Source organism: Sorex fumeus, unplaced genomic scaffold (genome assembly GCF_029834395.1).
Source record: "Sorex fumeus unplaced genomic scaffold, SorFum_2.1 ptg000044l, whole genome shotgun sequence".
Classification (NCBI taxonomy): domain Eukaryota; kingdom Metazoa; phylum Chordata; class Mammalia; order Eulipotyphla; family Soricidae; genus Sorex; species Sorex fumeus.
Window position 1 is genome coordinate 11,113,483 of NW_026606101.1, and position 21,196 is coordinate 11,134,678.

Sequence of the window (21,196 nt, forward strand, 5' to 3'; positions counted from 1 at the left end):
GTGGTTGAATGAGGCTTGTAAATACTAGGATCTACGCAAATAGGAGGAATGACTCATTACCGCCGCCCCCACCCCCAGCACAGTGACAGAATCAAACCCCCCATGCTTTATACATGCAGGATGTGTGCTTTACCACTCTCTAATTTCAATCTCTTATTTCACAGAGACCCCACACCACAACTGCCACCCCTTGTCTCACTCATCTATGGCTTCCTTCTATCCCCTTCACCCCAGAAGCAAGAAACAAGCAGACTTCCATTGTCCCTTCGAGAGCACCATCAGTAAGGGTCCAGCCCCCTTCATGTCACAGAATAACTACCAAGGCAGGAAGGACTCCAATACCTAACTTCAAGAGTGATTCTGAGACCTGAAGCAAACAGTTCACATCCTTCCTTAGAGGACTTGGACCCTACCTAGCCCAGCCTCTTTTCCCATCTGCTCCTTTAATTTATCTGGCTAATCTCAGTCTTAGTGAAAAACATCCCTCCAAGGTCAGACTATGGTCAGAGTCACCTAATCTTGAGGACGAGGGTCTCAGAGTTCTTTGAAGGGGTACAGATCTTGTGGGGCAGAATGGACCCCATTGAAGAGACAGTAGCTATGCTGAAGAGGTTCATACTTCAATGAAGGTACCTGGATTCCACAGGGACCACAGATCTTTCTGAGGGGTCTTAGATGCTGCCAATGTACCATGGACCCTGTTAATAGGACCAGAGGCATTAAAGATCACTGAACCTACTGTGGATGACAGATTTGTTCCTAGGCGAGATGGGAAGATAAATAAACCCACTAAGAGAACTTAAATCCATCCAGGGATCTCTACTACCCTAAGGGAACTCATGTATTTGAGAGGCACAGATCTCATTTATTGGGGACAGAGAGGCTTAGCTGTCACCTTCTGAGGAGTAAGAAGCCCCCACTGCTCAGAGGAAGGCACAGGCAAATGGAACACAGTTCTACCCATAGGGGCATCCCTGCGCCACACCTGGCCCACAGCTCCTAACAGCACTCATCCCAACCTCTTGTACCCAGTGCGGCTACCAAAGCCCTAGAGCTGTTCCTGAAATACTGCTGCCCTCTCCTGTCTGAAGATGGCATTGCAGATCTGGACCTCTAATAGCCTGCCTGCCTGCCTGCCTGCCTTCCTTCCTTCCTTCCTTCCTTCCTTCCTTCCTTCCTTCCTTCCTTCCATCTTTTCCTTTCCCTTTTTGCTTTTTCCTTCTTTCCATTCTGTTCTTTCATTCTCCTTTCTTTCTTTCTCTTTCTTTTTTTCTTTTTTCCCTTTTTCCTGCTTTGGGTGCCTCACCCAGTGGTATTCAAGCTTACTCTTGGCTTTATGGTCAAGGATCACTCCTGGAGAGGGTCAGAGACCATATGTGATGCCAGGGATTGAACCAAGGCAGACCACATGCAAGGTCTTAACTATCTGTTTAGGTACTATCTATCTTAACTATCATGCAAGGTACTATCTATCTGTCCCTGCCCCTTGAGTACCCCCAGTATTAATTTTTTTATATTTATTTATTGAATCACTGTGGGAAAAGTTACAAAGCTTTCAGGTTTAAGTATCAGTTATACAATGATCAAACACCTCTCCCTTCACCAGTACTCATCTTTCACCACCAAGAACCCCAATATACCCCCCTCCCACCCCTCCCAATGCCTGTGAGACAGATGATTTCTACTTAACTCTTCTCTACATTGATTACATTCATTATTTCGACAAAAGATGCACAATTATTGTTTAGAATTTCCCCCCCAACAATCAGAATTGCTGAAAAGGCATTGTGAAATACTTTGTTTTCTATAGCCGATTATGAGAATCATGTAATTTCTTATGGCCACAGTAGCAACAGCGCGATTTTGGATTTCTGCAAAGAGCCAGATAATTACGAGATTGGTTTCTGTGCATCTGGTTGTTATGGCCGTGCCGGGGAGCCACTCGTGGGGTGCAACTTGTGACCTTGGTAGGGCATGAAGGACGAGCCGGTACCGCCCCCTTTCCCATGAGACTGCAGTTGCCCCATCGCCACTGACTCATACCTGGCTTTCCTATAAGCTCTGAGGCAGCGGCCACCTTGCTGTTGGGGCGGGAGGGGTGGGGGAGGCAGAAGGGAGCAACATTCTTTCCCTCCTGGGGAGGCATGGCACCGTAGTTTAATGCATGGTCCATTCACTTTTCTGCTGCAAGCTGCCGGGCTCTGGATTAAGTTCTTTTGCTTCTGGAGCCGTGGCTGTGCCGGAGAGCCACTCGTGGGGGGCAACTCGTGACCTCGGTAGGGCGTGAAGGACAAGCTGGTAACATCCCCCTTCCCATGAGACTGCAGTTGCCCTGTCACCGCCGGCTCATACCTGGTTTTCCATAAGCTCTGAGGCGGTGGCCACCTTGCTGCCGGGGTGGGGGGGTTATTAAATTTTTTAAAAGCAGTTCTGGTCTTGTGACCAATGGCTCTCCCCAGTCTCATTGTCTCTAGGGCTTCTTCTGTCCTCGGACAGAAGGGGAACCCCTCTTGGATGTAGGGTGCAGGTCATAACAAAAACTCTTAAAGTGCTGGTAAATATTCACATTCAAGATTCTATTCAAGGGATTGGAGTGATAGCACGGTGGGTAGGGCATTTGCCTTGCATGCGGCTGACCCAGGTTTGATTCCCAGCAACCCATATGGTCCCCTGAGCACCGCCAGGATTAATTTCTGAGTGCAAGCCAGGAGTAATCCTTGTGCATTGTCAGGTGTGACCCAAAAAAGAAAAAAAAAAAGACTCTATTCAAACCTATTGAAATTATGGTGTATAGTGAATCTATTCTTGGGGCGGGGAGGGGACAGTCACATGCAGGGTACCAGGGATCCTGCACCTGTGAGTGGCATAAGGGCCTCACATATGAGAGGCATGCACTCTATCACAGAGCTACATATCTGGTCTCTGGGAATCAGCATTTAGGGGGGTGGGGGCTCAGCCAGCAGTTGCTCATAGGTAACTCCTGGCTCTGTGCTCAGGAATGACTCTTGGTGTTGGTCCGGGGAACTTGTGGTGCTGGGGATTGAACCGGATTGCTGGGCTCCACACAAGACAAGTGCCTTGACCCTTACACCATCTCTCTGGCCCTGGGAATCTGCTTTTAAAGCTTTCAACACACACACACTCAAATTTTGGTTTCACGGTCCCATGCTGATGGAGCAGGGATCCCAGAAGAGGTTGCGATTGGAAGAGGACTCTGAGAAGAGGGATCTAACATTCAAGGAGAGGATCACCGAGTGAAAAAGCAGCTGGAGCGGGGGAGCAGAGACTGGGGTTTCAGAGGAGTCAGTGGGGGTGGCGCTGTGGGAAGAGTGGAAAGGGATGGTGGAGTCTGAAGTCGAAAGACAGGTCTGGGGTCCGAGGTTTTGGAGATCCGAAACCAGGGGTCCAACGAGGCGGTTCTGGGGTCGGAGATACTTGAAATCAAAGCTGAAGTCAAGGAAAGGCTCGCAGCCAGGGCAAGGGTCTGTGGGCCGCGGAGGTAGTCCGGGATTAGAGGAGGATGCTTGGCGACACTGCAAGGAGCAAAGTGTTGGGGCCCCGGGCTTCGTAAAGCTCCCCATCATCCCGGTGGCGCCTGCAGCGCTCGCTTCCCCTCTGCAGCCCCTTCTGCGCGATCCGCACCTGCACCCCTGTCCAGCGCAGGTTCTCCGCCCCTGGCGGCCGCTGCAGGCGCGGCCCGTGGGCCCCGACACCCCCCAGGGCCCAGGCGGAGGCGCCCCCACCCGGCCGCCCCGGGGCGCACGCCCCGCCCTCGCTCTCGCCCCCGCCGCACCACTTCCGGCAGGCGCCGAGCTGCTGGGGGGCGCGGGCGAGCATGGCGGCGGCGGAGAACCAGGCCAGCCAGGAGAGCGCCCTGGGCGCCTACTCGCCGGTGGACTACATGAGCATCACCAGCTTCCCGCGGCTGCCGGAGGACGAGCCGGCGCCTGCGGCGGCCCCTCTCAGGGGCCGCAAGGACGAGGACGCCTTCCTGGGAGACCCCGAGACCGGTGAGGCCCGCTGGCCCTGTCCCTGCCCATCCCCCGGGACGCCCCCCAGGCCTCCTTCATCTGCGCGGAGCATCCCCTCCGCTCTGCATTGCCCCGCATCACCCGCTTCCCGGAGCTCTTCCTTCTCCCTGGCCTCGGTGCATGGTCTGCCGGGGGCCGGGGCTGCAATTCTGCCCGGGATGCGACAAGGAGCACCCTGCCAGGGACTGCAGTAGGAGAGATGGGGGATCCCTCTGGGGAAGGACCAACTAATAATGGAAGGGTTGTTGGAGGGGAGATCCCGAGGAACAGCCGTGATCGCCCCCTCGGAGGGCTTTCTCGAGTCCGCGAGAATAGGGGAGGAGAAACCAAGGCAGGCACTGCCGCAGAATGGACAGAGACAGAGGTGCGGGTCCGAGACGAACTTCCCCACAGCCAGGGATGTGGGAAGAAGAGACCTGGGGAGAAGCTGAGCATCTTTTCATATCCAGGATGGGGGTCAAAACAGTCTGATTCCGGTCTTCTGTCAGCGCAGGGCTTTGGGAGAAGGGGGCTGGCGGCAGTGTGACCTCTCAAAGTCCTTGGGGACCAGACATTCCGTGGCTGCCCTGTGGATTACCTCACTCCTCCCCGAGCCTTGGATCAGCCAGGACCTTAGTAAGGTACCCTGCCCCCTAGCCAGCTGCCAGAATGTTCTGATTTCCTTCCACTCTTGCAGGGCCTGCAAAGGGTGGGAATAGGGTGGGAGCAGACCAGGCTTGGTGGTATTCTGGACCCAGGATCTCTGAGCAGTTCTTTTCTGTGCTCATTCCCATCCATGTGGCCCAGCGCTATCCTCCCCTCCGTTCTTCATCCTCCATCCCCCATCCCTCTTTCCCTCCACGTCACTTCCTGGCATTAGAGCATCCTTCTGTTCTGTTCTCTTTTACCCAGTGCCTGTGCTTTACTGCACCAGAGCCGATTCTAAGTCACATTCGCCTCTTCCTCATCTACCCCTACCAGCCTGGTGAATGTTGCTTCTCTAACCCTTTCCTCTCTTTACCTGACCCTGCCCTAGCTACTCCTCACCTGACAGCCTCCAATTCTCTCCCCTTCCCTGACCTTCTGGTCAACCTGCCTGACCAGCAGTACTTGCCAACCTTTGTTGTACAGCCTTCCTACCTGGAAGGGGGCAAAGAGAACAGGATGTAGAGGCTTATGGACAGCAAATGTCAGGGCAACAGACTGAAACTTCTTTTCCGGAGCAGGTAGCCTGGTATCTGAATGCGGCAGGGAGAAGAGTGGATGATGTGTTCTGGTGGATACCAGCCTGAAGCTAGGTCCTTTATTCAGGGGTCAAGAGTGTTGTTTTTGGCCCCAGCATTGTCCAACTCCCCATCCCAGCAGACACACCTGTCCTGACCTTAGCTTCCCTTTTCTGGTTCAACTGAAAATGTCAAGCTTACTCAACCTAAAGATTAGAAGCCCCTGATATGATTACTCTTGACCCCTGATTAATGCCTTAGCTTTGATTAAAATCTGTGAGTATTTGTGTGATCCTGTGGTTACTTTAAGAAGATGGGATCATGACAATGTTGTTCACCCTCTTCTCTCCACAATCCAGTATAGTACTAAATACAGTAGAAATGGCAAAATTAATAAATTAATGCTAGGGGGCAGAGAGTGCAGAAGGCAGGGCACTTATCCTACATGTGGCCGATCAGGGTTTGATTCCCCAGCACCCCATATGATTCCCTGAGCACTGCCAGGAGTAATTCCTGAATGCAGAGCCAGGAGTAACCCCCAAGAATTGCCGGACATGTACCAAAAAACAAATAAATAAATAGATAAATAAATGCAATATTGGCTGCAGTGTAATAATTGCGGGGGAAGACTTTCTCAAGCCTTAGAGAGTGTTGGGTGTTCAATATGTGCTTTGCCCTTACTTGTACAAAAATTCAGCAGCCAGCCCTGGCTGTCACCTGAGCTTCTGGGAACCTGCACCATATGCCAGCGTTGAGCACTGTGGTTCCAAGGATCTTGCGTCTTTCCTTCGTAATCACCCCAGTGTCATGTCTCCTATCCTCCGAATCCCAAGGTTCCTCTGACCCAAGTATACCTGCATGCAGGCTGACTTATACCTCCTTCTCAACCCAATGGTGCCCTCTAGTGGCGCTGTCCTATCCTCTTCTGTGGGACCTTGGTTGTGCCCAACTAACCTGTAAGTCTTCCAGGACCAAATGTCAGGCACCCCACAGGAGGCCCTGTAAAAAACAGAGCTTGAGGGTGACTGCTCAGACCCCTGTATGCCTCCAGCTTCCCAGTTTCTTTCTCTCGGGGCTATGCAAGCTTGCCTCACATTCAGCTTACTCTGTTAAACTCATGTCATCTCTATAAACTTGTTTTCCCCCTATGGTCAAGGGGGAGGGGGATGGGCCACCCCTTGTGGTATGAGATTCACCCGGTTCTGTACTCAGGGTTCACACTTGGCAGTGCTCAGGGAACCATATGCAATGCTGGAGATCAAACCAGCGTTGGCTGTGTGCAAGGCAAGCACCTTATCCACTGTATTATCTCTCCAACCCAAGGTCATTATTTTTAAACAAAAGTTTATTCTTAAATGTGTATCAGGTTCTCAGACACTTTATTTTGTACACAGGTGGCAGCAGATGTTAAGGGAGGGATGCCAAATGTCCAAACAGCAATGGAATTAAGGACGGCCATGCCGCAGGCCCAGGAGCAGTGAACTTTTGGTCAGATTTCCTAAGCCCTTCCCTGGGGCCTTGACTTTTTCTGCATTGGAATTTCTTCTGCTCCTCTTTTTGTTTCTGCTTCAGTGTCTTATCTTCCCTGCACATCTTCATACCCTGCTTTTTGGGCTGCTTCTGGGGTGTCTTTTGACAGCTTCACCGTAAGGCATGGCACCTGCTACTCCTCCATTATGTCATAATTGTGTTTTAGGGCCACATCTTCTTGTCCTGGGAATGAGGAGGGCTAGTCCCTGCATGGGTACTGGGGAGCATTAAATGCCAAGGATTGGAACTTGAGTTCCAGCCCTTTGAGCTATTTTCTCCATCCCTCCATCCCTCTATGCCCATTATTCTTTCTTTTTTTTTTTTTTTTTGCCATACCCATTGATGCTTAGGGACTACTCTTGGCTCAGGAGTAACCCCTGGCAGTACTTAGGGACCCTTATGTGGTAATCTCGGCCACATAAAAGGCAAGCACCTTACGTGCTGTACTATCTCTCCAGCCCCATACCCTTCCTTTTGAAAGTAAAGTAGGTTTTGCTTGTTTCTTTAGATTTTGGACTGGCAGTGCTCAAGGAGACCTGTGCCTAGGGATCGCTCTCAGTCATGCTCAAGGGACCATGTGCTGGTGGTGCTGCAACCTTGGCATCCTTTTTTGTTTTTGGGGTTTTTTTTTTTTTTGGCTTTTGAGGGTCACACCAAGTGATGCTCAGGGATTACTCCTGGCTCTTCATTCAGAAATTACTCCTGGTGGTGCTCAGGGGACCATATGAGATGCTGGAGATTGAACTCAGGTCAGCTATATGCAAAGCAAATGCCCTTCCCGCTTTACTATCATTCTGGCCACAATGAACCTGGATTTTTGCATGCAAAGCATAAGCTCAGTTCATTAAGCTCTCTCTTCAGCACTAAGAATTAAGATTATATTTCACTGATGGAAGATACTAATTTTAAGGAAAATGTGGGTAAGGTAAAGGTAAAGGCCCTCCCGTTGATCGTCGATTTGCTCGAGCGGGCCCAGTAACGTCTCCATTGGAGACTTTGTTGTTACTGTGTCTGGCATATCGAATACTCTCGGTAGCTTGCCGGGCTCTCTGAGAGGGGCGGAGGAATCGAACTCGGGTCGGCCATGTTGGCCACTTGTAAGGCGAACGCCCTACCGCTGTGCTATCACTCCAGCCCATAAAGAAAGGAAAGGAAGAAAGAAAGAAAGAAAGAAAGAAAGAAAGAAAGAAAGAAAGAAAAAAAAGAAAGAAAGGATGCCCTAAAAGAGAACAGGGGCAACCCCAGGGTAAAGTGCTGTAAGGGAGAGGTTACACACTTTGAATTGGGATGCCCACAATTCTAGAGCTGAGTGTACCTCATGTCATTTTTCTGTCTTGTTTGGGGGCCACAGCCAGTGATGCTCAGGACTAGTCCTAGTCCTGTGCACAGGAATGCCACCTGGCAGTGCTGGGGATCAAATTGGACTAGCACATCAAGGCTTGCCTCCTATAGCTCAGGAATTACTCCTGGCTTTGGGATCACTCTTAGCAGTACTCAGGGAACTGTATATGGTGCTAGGGATCAAACCTGGATTGACTGTGTGCAAGGCAGACACCTTACCTGTTGTACTCTCTCTCTCGGCCCCTCCACCAATACGTCGTATCATTCTTTTTTGTTTGCTTTTTGTTGTATTTGGGGGACCACACCTGGTGTTGCTTAGGGTTTACTTCTGGCTCTGCACTCTGAGTTCCTGACAGGGCTCAGGGGACCATATTGGGTGCCAGGGATTAAACCCAGGACAGCTGTATGCAAGGCTAGTGCTCTCTACCCACTGTTCTATTGCTCCAGACCTCACATCATGTCATTCTTAATGATGCTGTCATTCATTCAGTATTCAAGGTTGAAGGTCAGAAGCTACTCACAAGTCCCCTCTTTCTCTCACTTCTAAATGCTAATCACAGGTTGTCTCCTACCTAAATATTTTCCAAAAGCCATCTCCCTACTCCTGACATCACTACTTTAATAAGCCAGATTTTTGAAATGTACACTGGTGGAGGGATGGGTGTTGAAATACTGTATGACTGAAATCTAATCATGAACAGCTTTGTAAGGATCTATCACACAGTGATTTGATTTTAAAAAATTAAAAAATAAAATAATGGGCTGGGTGTTAGCTCAGCAGCATGTGTGAGGCCATGGGTTGGATTCCAGGCACTTCATAAACAATCATATTCTCTCTCTGTCTCTCTGTCTCTCTGTCTCTGTCTCTGTTTCTGTCTCTGTCTCTGTCTCTCTCTCTCTCTCTCTCTTGCTTTTTGGTTCACACCTGGCAATGCTCAAGTCTTACTCCTGGTTCTGCACTCAAGGACTACTCCTGGAGGTGCTCAGGTGACTATATGAGGTGCCAGAGATCAAACCCAGGTCGGAAATGTGCAAGGCAAATGCCCTACCCCCTGTACTATTGCTCTGACCCCATAATATCATTCCAATTGTCAAAGTGCAACAATTATTTATTTATTTTTTTTTTGCTTTTTGGGTCACTTCCAGCAATGCTCAGGGGTTACTCCTGGCTCTGCACTCAGGATTTACTCCTGGCAATGCTTGGGGGACTATATGGGATGCCCAGGATTGAACTCAGGTTGGCCGAGTGCAGGCAAATGCCCTACCCACTGTACTATCACTCCAGCCCCAATGCAACATTTTAAACAATATTTAAAAGGAAACTATTGTATGATAAATGTACTCCTTTTAAAACAAATAATCTCCTGATTTAACATTTTGCAAGATCATATTTTGTCTTGATATACTTTCTTTAAAGATGCTTTCATATATCACTTAAAGCCAAGACTTTTGAGCAACTATTTTAGTGAAGAGTTCTTCGTAATATTAATCATGCTACAAAAGGCTGAGATGTTGCAATAAATAAAACAATTTATATCTTTTTATCCTGAAAAAAAAGACAGCTTTTCTCAACCAGGGGCCAATGTGGCTTCTTGTGGGTCCCAAGAATATTCCAACGGGGCCAGAGGTGAAAATCACAAATGGGGAATTGCAAAATGAGATTAAGCCAGCCAATAGAACAGGAGGACCCCAGGAAGGAAATAAGGTTGTAAGGGGGACATGGTTGGAAAAAGGCTGAAGAACATTGGTCTAAACTACCATCCTCTTACCTGTATAATCTCTTGGCTTTTAGTTCCTCTTTCCTGCCAATCCAATCCATCTACCATCCTGTCTTTCTGATGATGTCATTCTCTGATTCAAATATCCTTAGTGATTCTCCCTTTTTGAGTAAGTCAGGAATAACCTTAGTTTCCTGCCACGATCTCTCTTTAAAACTCTGGACTTACTAAGTTACTTTATTCTAGGTTCATTATCCTAAACTCAACTGAAAAGTTCCAGGATATGGGGCTCTGGGCATAGCTAGGTGAGGTGTCTTAAAGGAGTGGGCGCTTCCCTGTTCTTTCGCTTTGCCTTCCTTTCCAGGGGCTTGCTCTTCAGAAAGTTCCTGTCTTGTGGGGGCTGCCTGTAGCAGCAATAGGCTCATATCTTCCATCTGAGCAACTTAGGAAGCCTTTCTCCTTCTCAATAGCTTCAGCAAAAGAACCAGGTATAAGTTTCATTGGTCTGGTTTTGCTCATCTCCACCTGTCCCTTAAGCAATCACTGTTCAGAGCTACCTGTTTTTTGTTTGTTTGTTTGTTTGTTTGTTTGCTTTTTGGGTCATACCCCGCGATACCCAGGGGTTACTCCTGGCTCTGCACTCAGGAATCACCCTTGGTGGTGCTCAGGGGACAATATGGGATGCTGGGAATCGAACCCGGGTCGACCGCGTGCAAGGCAAATGCCTTACCTGCTGTGCTATTGCTCCAGCCCCAGAGCTACCTGTTTTAATTTAATGGCCCAGGTTATACACTTTTTTCTAGCCAGGAATGAGGGAATAAGGAGCAAAGAGGTAGAGTTTACAAATATGTAAGAACAATAGCAGGATATTGCAAAAAGGTTTGTTTGAGATCAAATCTTTGTGGGGGAAAGATGATGACTTTAATTTGGCAATTCTGAATTTATTGTATGCCTAATAGAATTATCTGGAGACAGCTCTCTGGTAGGCCTTTATTTTTTTTTTATCTATTTACACACCTTTCCCATTTATCTTTTTTTGTTGATGTTCGTACTCACCTGGCACTGCTCAGGGGCTATTTCCAGTTTGGTAATGGTGTTAGAGAGGGGCCTCAAAAGACCATGGGGTATCAAAAATTGAACCTGAGACTCCTACAGGTGAAGCATGCACTCAAAATTCTTTGAACTATTTCCTTGGCTCCAATTTTCTTTCAGGGAACCCAAGGACTGGAGTGAATGCTTCGCCAACAGGAGGCCTAGGTTCAATCCTGGCACCTTTGTGGTCCCTGAGAACATCCAGGTGTCCCAAAGACAAATATTAAAAAAAAATAAGAAGACAAATAGCTGGAAATAACAGGTATAAACTAAAATTAGCTCCTAAGGTTGGTGGTATTTTTTTGGTTTGGGACCCACACCCAGTGGTGCTCAGGGCTTACTCCTGGCTGTGCGCATAAGAATCACTCCTGGAAGTGCTCAGGGGACCATCTGGTGCCAGAGATGAAACCTGAGCAAGCACCTCAACCCCTGTACTATGTCTCAAGCTCCTAAGATTGTTTTTTGGGGGGCGAGTGCGATAACACCTGAAAATGCTCAGAGCTTACTTCTGGCTTTGCACTCAGGGATCACTCCTGGTGGTGCACAGGGGACCATATGGAGTACCAGGGATTAAACCCTGATCAGCTGTGTGCACGGTATGTGCCCTGCACTCTTTACTATAGCTCTGGCCCCTAAGTTTTGGAAGGGACTCCTTCTGCCATATGGAGCAATAAAAAGAGGCTTTTTCTAACCAAGCTTTTTATTTGAGCACTGGCCTTTTTTGTTGGATTTGCAGTGTTGGGAATGAAACCCAGGACCTCACGTATGCAAGTTCAACCTCTGAGCCACATCCCTGGTCCCCGCTGGTTGTTTTTTTTTTGTTTGTTTTACCCTGAAGTAGGCAATGTGACCTTTTACATCTAGGTAAAATAGGGAGAGTCTATTTCATAAAGTTATGGAAAAACAGAAAAATCAGTGAGAAAAAAGTAAATAAGGGAATATATGTAAAGTGTTCGATATATAGTCAACATCTATAAACATAGGTTCAAAATCTTTTTTTTTTTTTTTGCATTGCTTTGGGAACCTCTACAAGCAAAGGAGAGTTTCTTGTCCACAATTAGGATTAAGTATGTTTGTTGAGTGAATTCCAATACTTTTTACAGACTAGTGCTGGTACTGTTTGATCAAGTGGCAAGCCTGATCTTTGAGGAAGATTTTCAGAAGACAGATTTATTTAAATCAAAATTTCTAACAATTTTTGTTTTGAGTTTTGTGGTTATGCTAAGTGGTGCTCAAGGAACACTGAGTCAGAGGTCACTCCTGACAGTGCTCAGGGGACCATATGCAGTACTGGAGATTGAACCAGACTTGGCTGTATGCAAGGCAAGTGTCTTAACCTTGCTGCTCTCTCTCTCTCTTTCTCTCTCTCTCTTTCTCTCTCTCTCTGGCCTCTTCAGTTGATTTTGTTAAAGGCTCTTTTTTGCATATGATCATGTGGCTATATGATTGTACTATTAGGGATGAATTATGTGGACAGATATTTCATTACTGTCACAAAACTCACTTGTCTTGATTTATATAGAGGTAGATTTGACATGTAAGTTCAAAAGCAACAGGATGTAAAAGGTAAAGGTAAAGGCCCTCCCGTTGATCATCGATTTGCTCGAGCGGGCCCAGTAACGTCTCCATTGGAGACTTTGTTGTTACTGTGTTTGGCATATCGAATACCTCACGGGGAGCTTGTCAGGCCCTGCCGTGCGGGCGAGACAGGATGTAAATTTCAAAATAAAATAATTTTAAGCAGATAATCTTTCATTGTTGGGAAAAATATATGCTTTTCACAAGTGAAAGTCTCTTAAAAACAAAACAAGACAAATTCAAACATTTTCATAAGATAAATATATTTTTGCAAAGCTCTATAGTAAATTATATGTTTAGCAGCAATTATAGTTTGCATATTCAATCCAGAATAAACACATTGTCGAGAAGGGAAGAAAATAATTTTTCAAAAGGGAAATTGGGAGCTGGAGAGTTAGTACTAGGGATAAGGCATTTGCCTTCCATGCAGCCAACCTAGGTTCAATATCCAGCACCACATATGGTTCCCTAAGCCCAGCCATAAGTGGTCCCAGAGCACAGGACCAGGAGTAAGCCCTGGACACAGCCAGGTATGGCCCGCAAACCAAAAAATAAAAAAATTAAAGTTCCCTTCTTCATTCCCATTTCTTCACAATTCATTCTTTCATTTAAAAATATGTGTACTTGGACTAGGTAAGAGATCCAAAAACTGGAGCACAGCATGAGAGAACCCCAGGTATGATCCCTGGGATGCATGAACCTCCAAAGCATTGCTAGATGTGGCCCCCAAAGCAAACCTGTTTATATGCTTATATGCATTGACTTTTAAATATGTATAGTGAAAATTCAAAACAAAACATATTTCCTCCTTATCTCTTTACTACCTTCATTATCTTTTCTCACAATACCGCCATAATCTTTTTACTGGGAAGCCTCCCAAGCAGTGATCCAGGGGTCACTCCCAGCAGTATTTGGCCAGCTGGTCAGCAGGGCTCAAGGATGCAGTGCTGCTTGGACCATGCAGTGACCAACTGGGCCAACACCCTGTCAGTGTTTGGGGGTCTCCAGGGCCACATAGCAATGCATAGGAGGTCAAGTGGTGCTAAGGATCAAAACCTAACCCCTGAGGCTGGAGGGACAGTACAGTGGGTACTTGTACTGGTATTTGCCTGGCATGAGTATCACCTGACTCGATCCCTGGCACCCCTGAGCCCCTCCAGGACTCATTTCTCAGCACAGAGCCAGGAGTAAGCCCTGAGCACCACTGGGTGTGGCCTCTCCAAAAAAAACAAAATAACCCCATCCCTTGAACTAAATACTTGACCCCACCGCCATAATTTATTAATAAAAAAAGGGGGTTCTAAAGAAATTTCTAAAAATGTCTTGCATGCATCAGCATTTTTTTCTATATTTGTATGGGACATTTTATTTCCACAAAAGGAGATGTGGTTATAGAAGACTGAATACAGGTTGGAGAATTTGGATTTTCATCATACTGACGTCAGTGAATCTTGGTAGTATTTTTTATGTATGTGTTTTGGTTTAGGGGTTCCATCTGGCAGTTCTGGGGGGCTACTGACAGCTCACTGCTCAGGGGTTGCCCAGGAAACCATGTGGGCCAGGGATTGAATGGGGTTCCTGCATATAAAGCATAGATTCGGACCACTTAGAATGCCAATATAACCATCGTTTTTAATAGTATCCCACAGACATTTATTTATTTTTTATTTTAAAAATTGGGTCATGCCGCGGTTTGAAACCATGCCTTCTGCAGGCAAAGCATGTGCTCTAGCCTGTTGAGTTATCTCCAGTTCACCCAGATTTGTTTTGTTTTGTTGATTTTATCTTGGTGGAGCTACTTAGGCCTTAGTGTTTTGAGGGTTTTTGTGTATGTGTATGGTTTTGGGGATCTCCTAAGTGGTGCTCAGGAAGCTTGGGGACGCTCAGTGATTCTCACCCAGTCGGGTCAGTGGTTCAGTTCTGGGCTCAAGGATGCAATACTGCTCGGGTTGTGCAGTAATGGGAGTTACTGGGATCATCCCAGTGGTTCTCAAGGACCTCAGGACATACCTGGTGGTGCTCCACGTCTGCACTCAGTGATGCTCAGGGGACCACAGTTTTTCCCTAACAGTGATCCAGGGGTCACTCCCAGCAATATTTAGCCAGCTGATCATCAGGGGATGTTTTTCTGGGGAGAAAGTTTGTTTGGGGGTCACACCCACTGTGTTCAGGAGTTACTCCTGGTTCTGTGCTCAGAATCACTCCTGGAGGAGGCCAGGCGACCATGTGGGGTGCTGGGGATAGATAGCTGTGCAAGCCAGGCACCCTACCCACTATACTTTCTCACCAGCCCTTCAAGGGCCCATGTGGTGCCAGGGATCAAACAAGGATTTGCCACATGCAAGGCATATACCTTAGCCTCAATACTATTTCTCCAGCCCCAGATACTTTCTCTCTAGCCCCAGTTGTTTTCTTGTTTTTATTTTTTGGCTTTTGGGAATCACACCCAATGTTCTTGGGTTACTCCTGGCTCTGCACTCAGGAATTACTCCTCGTGGTGCTCGGGGGACTGTATGGGATGCCAGGGATGGAACCCAGGTCAGCCACGTGCAAGGCAAACGCCCTCCCCTCTATACTGTCACTCCAACCAGCCCCTCCCTCCCCCGTTTTTTTTTTTTTTCTGATGTACTACCTTAGGGCCTTTGCACCTTCTATTCCTTTTTTTCTGGAACACTCAGGGAGCCAGCCTTGCTCGATATGTAGGTCTCAACTGAGTGTGCATACGTGTGTGTGTGTGTCTGTGTCTGAGAGTGTGTGGTTCCCTCAACTAAGAAGCTCCTGACACACGCCACTATTCTCTCATTTCATCATTTTTCTTCATGGTACCTGCCACTGCTGGTAACTCTACACTCCTTTTCTTGTTTATTGTCTTTGCCTGCTCTGGTCTGTGAATCTCACTGGGGCAGGAAAAATTGAGACCTTTCCCTGACACCCAGCATAGGGCCAGAGCCATGGCAGGGGCTGGGAGCTGGTGATGCAGGATTGGCTAACAGGCCCTGTGTGTGCTCAGGGTAGGGAGCTGCCTGCCTGACCAGGTCCCAGCTGGGACAGGATCTGGTTTCCAGGGAGGGTCCAACCCCCGCCTCTCCAGGAAGTGTTCCCAGCCCTGGGTCCTGGGTCCCAGGAAATTTGACCCAGGGGTTGGAATCCAGTCGCCCTGTTGCCTTGCTGGGGGTCCCTGTCTCTTCCCACCCAGGGCTGCCCCCGAAGCCGTCCGGAGGTATGTGGGGGTGGGGGGGGAGGAAGGTGTGCGCCTGGCTGGGGGACGCTGGAAGGTGAGCCCCGCTGTTGCCGTCGGTGGGCTTTGTTCCGCCGGGGCTGGGAGAGGGCGGGCAGGGCCCGGAGAGGCTCTCAGATCCATCCCCACGCCCCCACCCCAGACCCCGACTCGTTCCTGAAGTCTGCGCGGCTGCAGCGGCTGCCCTCGTCGTCGTCGGAGATGGGCAGTCAGGACGGGTCACCGCTGCGGGAGACGCGCAAGGACCCCTTCTCGGCCGCCGCGTCCGAGTGCTCCTGCCGGCAGGACGGGCTCACGGTCATCGTCACGGCCTGTCTCACCTTCGCCACGGGCGTCACGGTGGCGCTCGTCATGCAGATCTACTTTGGGGACCCCCAGGTGAGGAGCAGGAGCGGGGAGCCGTGGGGGAGGGCGTGGGGTGAAGCCCTGGAGGAGCCGGGTGCCAAGTGGCGGGGGTGGGGTGGGGTGGGGTGGAAGGAGAGGAAGGTCCCGAGGGGAGGGACTGGGGGGCATGAGGGACACAGAGGGAGCATGGGGGTTCCCAGCGTGTTCCCACTTCTCCGACTTATCCATCCATTTTCTCCCACCCCGCAGATCTTCCACCAGGGCGCGGTAGTGACAGACGCCGCCCAGTGCTCGGCGCTGGGCATTGAGGTGCTCAGGAAACAGGGATCTTCCGTGGACGCGGCTGTGGCTGCAGCTCTGTGCCTGGGGATCGTGGCCCCACACAGTTCTGGCCTGGGCGGGTAAGGAGCAACCAGCTGGGGAACTTGGGGTCCCCAAGGCAGCCTTCTGTGGCCTGGTCTGTGTGCTTTTTCTGGGCTTGCTCCAAATATTAAGTAGAGAGCCACTGGGCCTACACACCTCGCCCCCACCTTTTTGTGTGTGTGTGTGTGTGTGTGTGTGTGTGTGTGTGTGTGTGTGTGTGTTTTGCCGCCAATTTCATTCGTGTCTCCTGTTCTGGAATTGGTAGAGGAGTTTTCAGGTTTGATTTGGTTCGGCTTTTGTCTTTTCAACCCAAAAAAGGCATGTGTTTGCCAAGGCCACGAGTTTGATTCCTGATAGAAAATAAATGGGGAGAGGATTTTGTAAACTATAAGCTCAGGTGCTAATTAAGGCAGCTTTGACTTTGGGGATTTAAAACTACCTTGGAAAAAGAAATCAAATCTGGTGAGTCTTAGCCCCCTGAAGTACAGGCCGGCCTAGAACTTTTAAAACTCTTGTTTCAAGTTGCCCACTCGTGGGTCCCACCCAGCACTTTGCCTATACAGGGACATTTTTCTTTCATAGACTTAAATTTGTTTTAAGTTTACTATTGTTTCAAAGTTGAAAATTGTCATTAAAGTCCAGATTTCTTGAACAACTAGGAGACCTGGGAACCCTGGCCCCAAGTTTCCACATGACCAGTTATCCGGAGCTGACCGGAAGCTGAGCCCCACCATGGCGCTTGTGTGCTTGTGGTCAGAGTCCCAACTACCATTGTTGGTCCCGTCCTGTTTGTAGGCCAACCATCTCAAATGTTACCCATGCCAGGAGGAAGCATGTCACCATAAAGGACAAGCTGACGAAGTTCCTGTCTTGGCTCTAGCCCCTCCAGGCTCTCCTACAAAATCCATTCACCTTTGCATAGTCTGACCTTATATAATTCAGTCTTGGGAAGGGGAGTGGGGAATACCCAGGAGGCAGATGCAGGAAGCTGGCAGGGGTCCAGTTGTGATGGGGGGTTGGAAGGGGGGGAGGCGGGCAGGGGCAGAATGTCCTGTTTTCCCGGTCTCTGGGGTTTCCCTAAAGAGTGATTAAAGTTTCGGGTGACAGTCTGGAAGAGGTCCACAGACTCTAGGCTCCCAGTCCCTCCATTTCGCTACCCACCCCATGGCTGGGCCTCTTGGTTCCTGCAGGGGAAGGGTCTCAGTTTGTGCTCAGACCCCTGAGCACAAATTTAGCCAGCAGCCCTTGGGCAGTGGGGCCACCTCACTGTTCCCCACTCTGTGTTTTTCCCAGGGGAGGTGTGATGCTGGTACATGACATCCGACGCAACGAGAGCCATCTGATCAATTTCCGGGAGTCTGCACCAGGGGCCCTCAGGGAGGAGGCCTTGCAAAGATCCTGGGAGACCAAGGTGGGGACCCTGGTTAGAAGAGACAGTTGCAGGGGTGGGAACAATCTCATTTCATTGCCCTTCTGATAACCCACTCATTGGTATTTCTGTTGCTGTTTATCTACTGTGGGGATGAGAAAAGGAGTTGAGCCAGGAGCCATTATTCCCCACCCTCCATGGAATAATGAAATAATCACTAACAGACAATGCAGTGACACTGTATTTCTTTGGTGACCTCGCAGATGGGGCGCATAAGAATTAAGCAGGACATGGAGGGGCCCAGGAGATGCCTCAGAGGATGGGAACACATGTTTGCATATGGGAGGGATTTTTGGCATTTGCACGGCCTCCCCCGCATCTGCCCTAGAAATGGGGGCAGGATCAGGAAAAGGTGAAGGGAAGACCCCCATCCCCTCTTTTAAAGACAAACGCAGGCATAATTCAATGTGAAGAGATTTTCCCGAGCTTTTCCAATGAGTGGATTCACTTAGAAGCCTCTCAGCTTCTGGCAGAAAGCACTTCTGCGTTTGCTGAGCAGAAGTTGGGGAGACGGAGGGACAGATGCCTGCTTGGGAGAGCCTGCCCCTCCTCTGGGATCCTTGGCCTGTGTGTCTCCCCTGTGCCAGCCCCCCCATCCCCGGCTTGGGGCTCTGCGGAGTTCAGCCCAGCCCCCCCCCTTCCAGTGACCTGGTCTCCTCTCTCCCTCGCCTGCCGGCCTCGCCCAGCCCGGGCTCTTGGTGGGGGTCCCTGGAATGGTGAAGGGACTACATGAAGCACACCAGCTCTATGGCAGGTAAAGACTTCCCCCCGGGACTGGGGACCCCGCCTGCTCTTCTCTTTGGGTGGCCTTCTCCTACCTTCCGGATTCTCCCAGTCCCAACGCCCCCTCCTCATATCCCCTTCCCTTGCCAGGACTCTCCTTCCCAGGAACCCCCCTCCCCCCAGGACCCCTCCTCCTCCCCCCAGGACCTCCACCACCCCCTGCTCTCCGGCCCCCCTCCAGGCTGCCATGGTCCCAAGTCCTGTCCTTCGCAGCAGCAGTGGCCCAAGACGGCTTCAACGTGACCCATGAACTAGGTCAGTGGGGCTTTGTTGGGGGGTGGCGGGGGGCAAGAGGCTGAGGAAGAGGGAGGGGAACCTCTGAGGTGCTGGGCCCAAATTAGGAGGCACCTCCTCTTGTATTGTGCTCCAGAAACTTCCCCTTCATCCCACCTGCCCCACCTGGAGGAAGTCTCCCCAGCGCGGCACTGGCTGGGTGCCAGACCCCCCTTCCACCCTGTACGGCTCAGGCCGGCCCTTCTCCCTCCACCTTTGTCCACTCCCTCCTGACACACAGCTCAGCCCTCAGTCCAGCCCCAACGTCCATCCCTGTCCGCAGCTCGGGCCCTGGCCGAGCAGCCCCCGCCCAACATGTCCGAGCGCTTCCGGGAGACGTTCCTGCCCGCCGGCCGCCCGCCGCTCCCCGGGGCCGTGCTGCAGCGGCCCGACCTGGCGGCCGTGCTGGAGGTGCTGGGCACCCTGGGGCCCGCGGCCTTCTACAATGGAGGCAACCTCACGCTCGAAATGGTGGCAGAGGTGAGTGTGGAGGGTTATCCGTGCTCCCTTCCTTCTCTTCCTTCCTCTGTCCCTCACTCCTTTCCTTCCTCCCCTTCTCCAACTCTTTCTTCCTTCATAACTTCTTTTGTCCTTACTTCCTTTCTTCCTTTGGCCTTCCTTCTGTCCATTGCCCTTCCTTTTTTCTTTCTTCCGCCCCTCCTTCTTACCTTTCTTGCTTCTGTCCTTTGTCCTTTTTTCCTTCCTTCCTTCCTTCCTTCCTTCCTTCCTTCCTTCCTTCTTTCTTCGCCCTTCCTTTTGTCCTTTGTCCTTCAAGATTCCCTTCCTTCCTTTCTTTTCTTCCTTCTGTCCTTTGCCTTCCTTTATTCCTTTTCCCTTCCTTCGCCCTTTCTTTGTCCTTCAAGATTTCCTTCCTTCCTACCTTCTTTCCTTCCTTCCTTCTCCCTTTCTTCTGTCCTTTGATCTTCCTTCCCTCCTTCTTTCCTTTATTTCTTTCCTTCTCTCTCACCCTCCCTCCTTTCCTTTCCTTCCTTCTTTTCTTCCTTCCTTTCTTCGCCCTTCCTTCTGTCCTTTGTCCTTCTTTCCTTCCTTTCTTTGCCCTTCCTTCTTTCCTTCCTACTTTCCTTCCTGTGCCCTTCCTTCCTTTCTTTCTTCCTTTGCCCTTCATTTCTTCCTTCTTTCTTCTTTCCCTCCTTCCTTCATTTCTTCACTATTACCCTCTTTTCCTTTCTTGCAGTGGTTCCCTGACTTGTACTATATGGTTGTCTGCCTCTGCCACACAGTTCCAAGAAATCAAGTGGCTTCTCACTTGTTCTGCCTTCTCAGAGCACCTGCTCTGGGCCAGACCCAACATTGGGCGTTGAAGGTGTAGTGTGAGAGAAGGTCACCTAGATGGCCTTCACTGGGAAGACCAGCAGAGACCCAGCTTGAGTGCTGAATCCTTCTGGGTCCAGAGGCTCCCTGCCTACTTAGGCCTTGTTTGGCTTCTCTCATACTTGTCTCATGACCACTTTCCTCTGTCTGAATTCACTGTTAGAGCTGCTCCCGGCAGCCAGCCTCCCAGCACACCAGTCCTCATCTCCACAATTCCAACAGTTTTCAAGGTTATGCCTCGTCATCCAGTCAGTGGCCTAGTGACTATTCTCAGACCAGCCTCTGGCACCAAAAAGAAACACTGTGATTAGCCACATCTAAGACCAGTATTTCCCTAGTGGGATTGGGAGAAAGGAGAGATTCTGTGCCGGAGAGATACTACAGTGGATGAAAGTATTTACATTGCATGCAGCCCACTGATTTGAATCCCCTGGCACCATATATGGCCCCCAAGTGCTGCCAGGAGTCACTCCTGAGCACAGATCCAAGAATGGCCCCTGAGAAACTGCCAGGTATGCCCCTCCCCCCAAATCCTCCCAAAGGATATTCCAACCAGGACTAGTGGAGCTTTGAAAGGAGAAAAAAAACCCTCAAAGTTGAGTTTATTAATGTGAACAACAAACGAATTCACACCAAAAAAAAGTTAAGTGCATCATTTGCTATGAGTGGATTAGAAGTCAGAGGTTTCAAGTAGTAAAAAGAACTAAAAATGAGAGCATTCCTAGTGTTTAGCACTGTAGCACTGTCCTGTCCTCCCGTTGTTCATCGATTTGCTCGAGCAGGCACCAGTAACGTCTCCATTGTGAGACTTGTTACTGTTTTTGGCATATCGAATATGCCACGGGGAGCTTGCCAGGCTCTGTCGTGCGGGCGGGATACTCAGCAGCTTGTCGGGCTTTCCGAGAGGGACGGAGGAATCGAACCCGGGTCGGCTGCGTGCA

The 21,196-nt window shown here is 49.7% G+C and overlaps 1 protein-coding gene across 2 annotated transcripts in view; it reads left to right on the forward strand.

The window, feature by feature from the left end:
• Positions 1-3,774: 3,774 nt before the first annotated feature.
• The window catches only part of GGT7 (gamma-glutamyltransferase 7), a 30,520-nt gene continuing 13,098 nt past the window's right edge, over positions 3,775-21,196 (forward strand). The window contains exons 1-7 of one of the 2 annotated variants that reach the window (XM_056121753.1): positions 3,775-4,010; positions 15,873-16,108; positions 16,325-16,476; positions 17,732-17,849; positions 18,554-18,621; positions 18,832-18,905; positions 19,207-19,403. In XM_056121753.1, coding sequence (XP_055977728.1) covers positions 3,836-4,010; positions 15,873-16,108; positions 16,325-16,476; positions 17,732-17,849; positions 18,554-18,621; positions 18,832-18,905; positions 19,207-19,403 — 1,020 coding nt within the window. In that variant the 5' untranslated portion in view covers positions 3,775-3,835. The remainder of the gene's footprint in view (positions 4,011-15,872; positions 16,109-16,324; positions 16,477-17,731; positions 17,850-18,553; positions 18,622-18,831; positions 18,906-19,206; positions 19,404-21,196) is intronic. The other variant, XM_056121752.1, reaches the window with a different exon arrangement.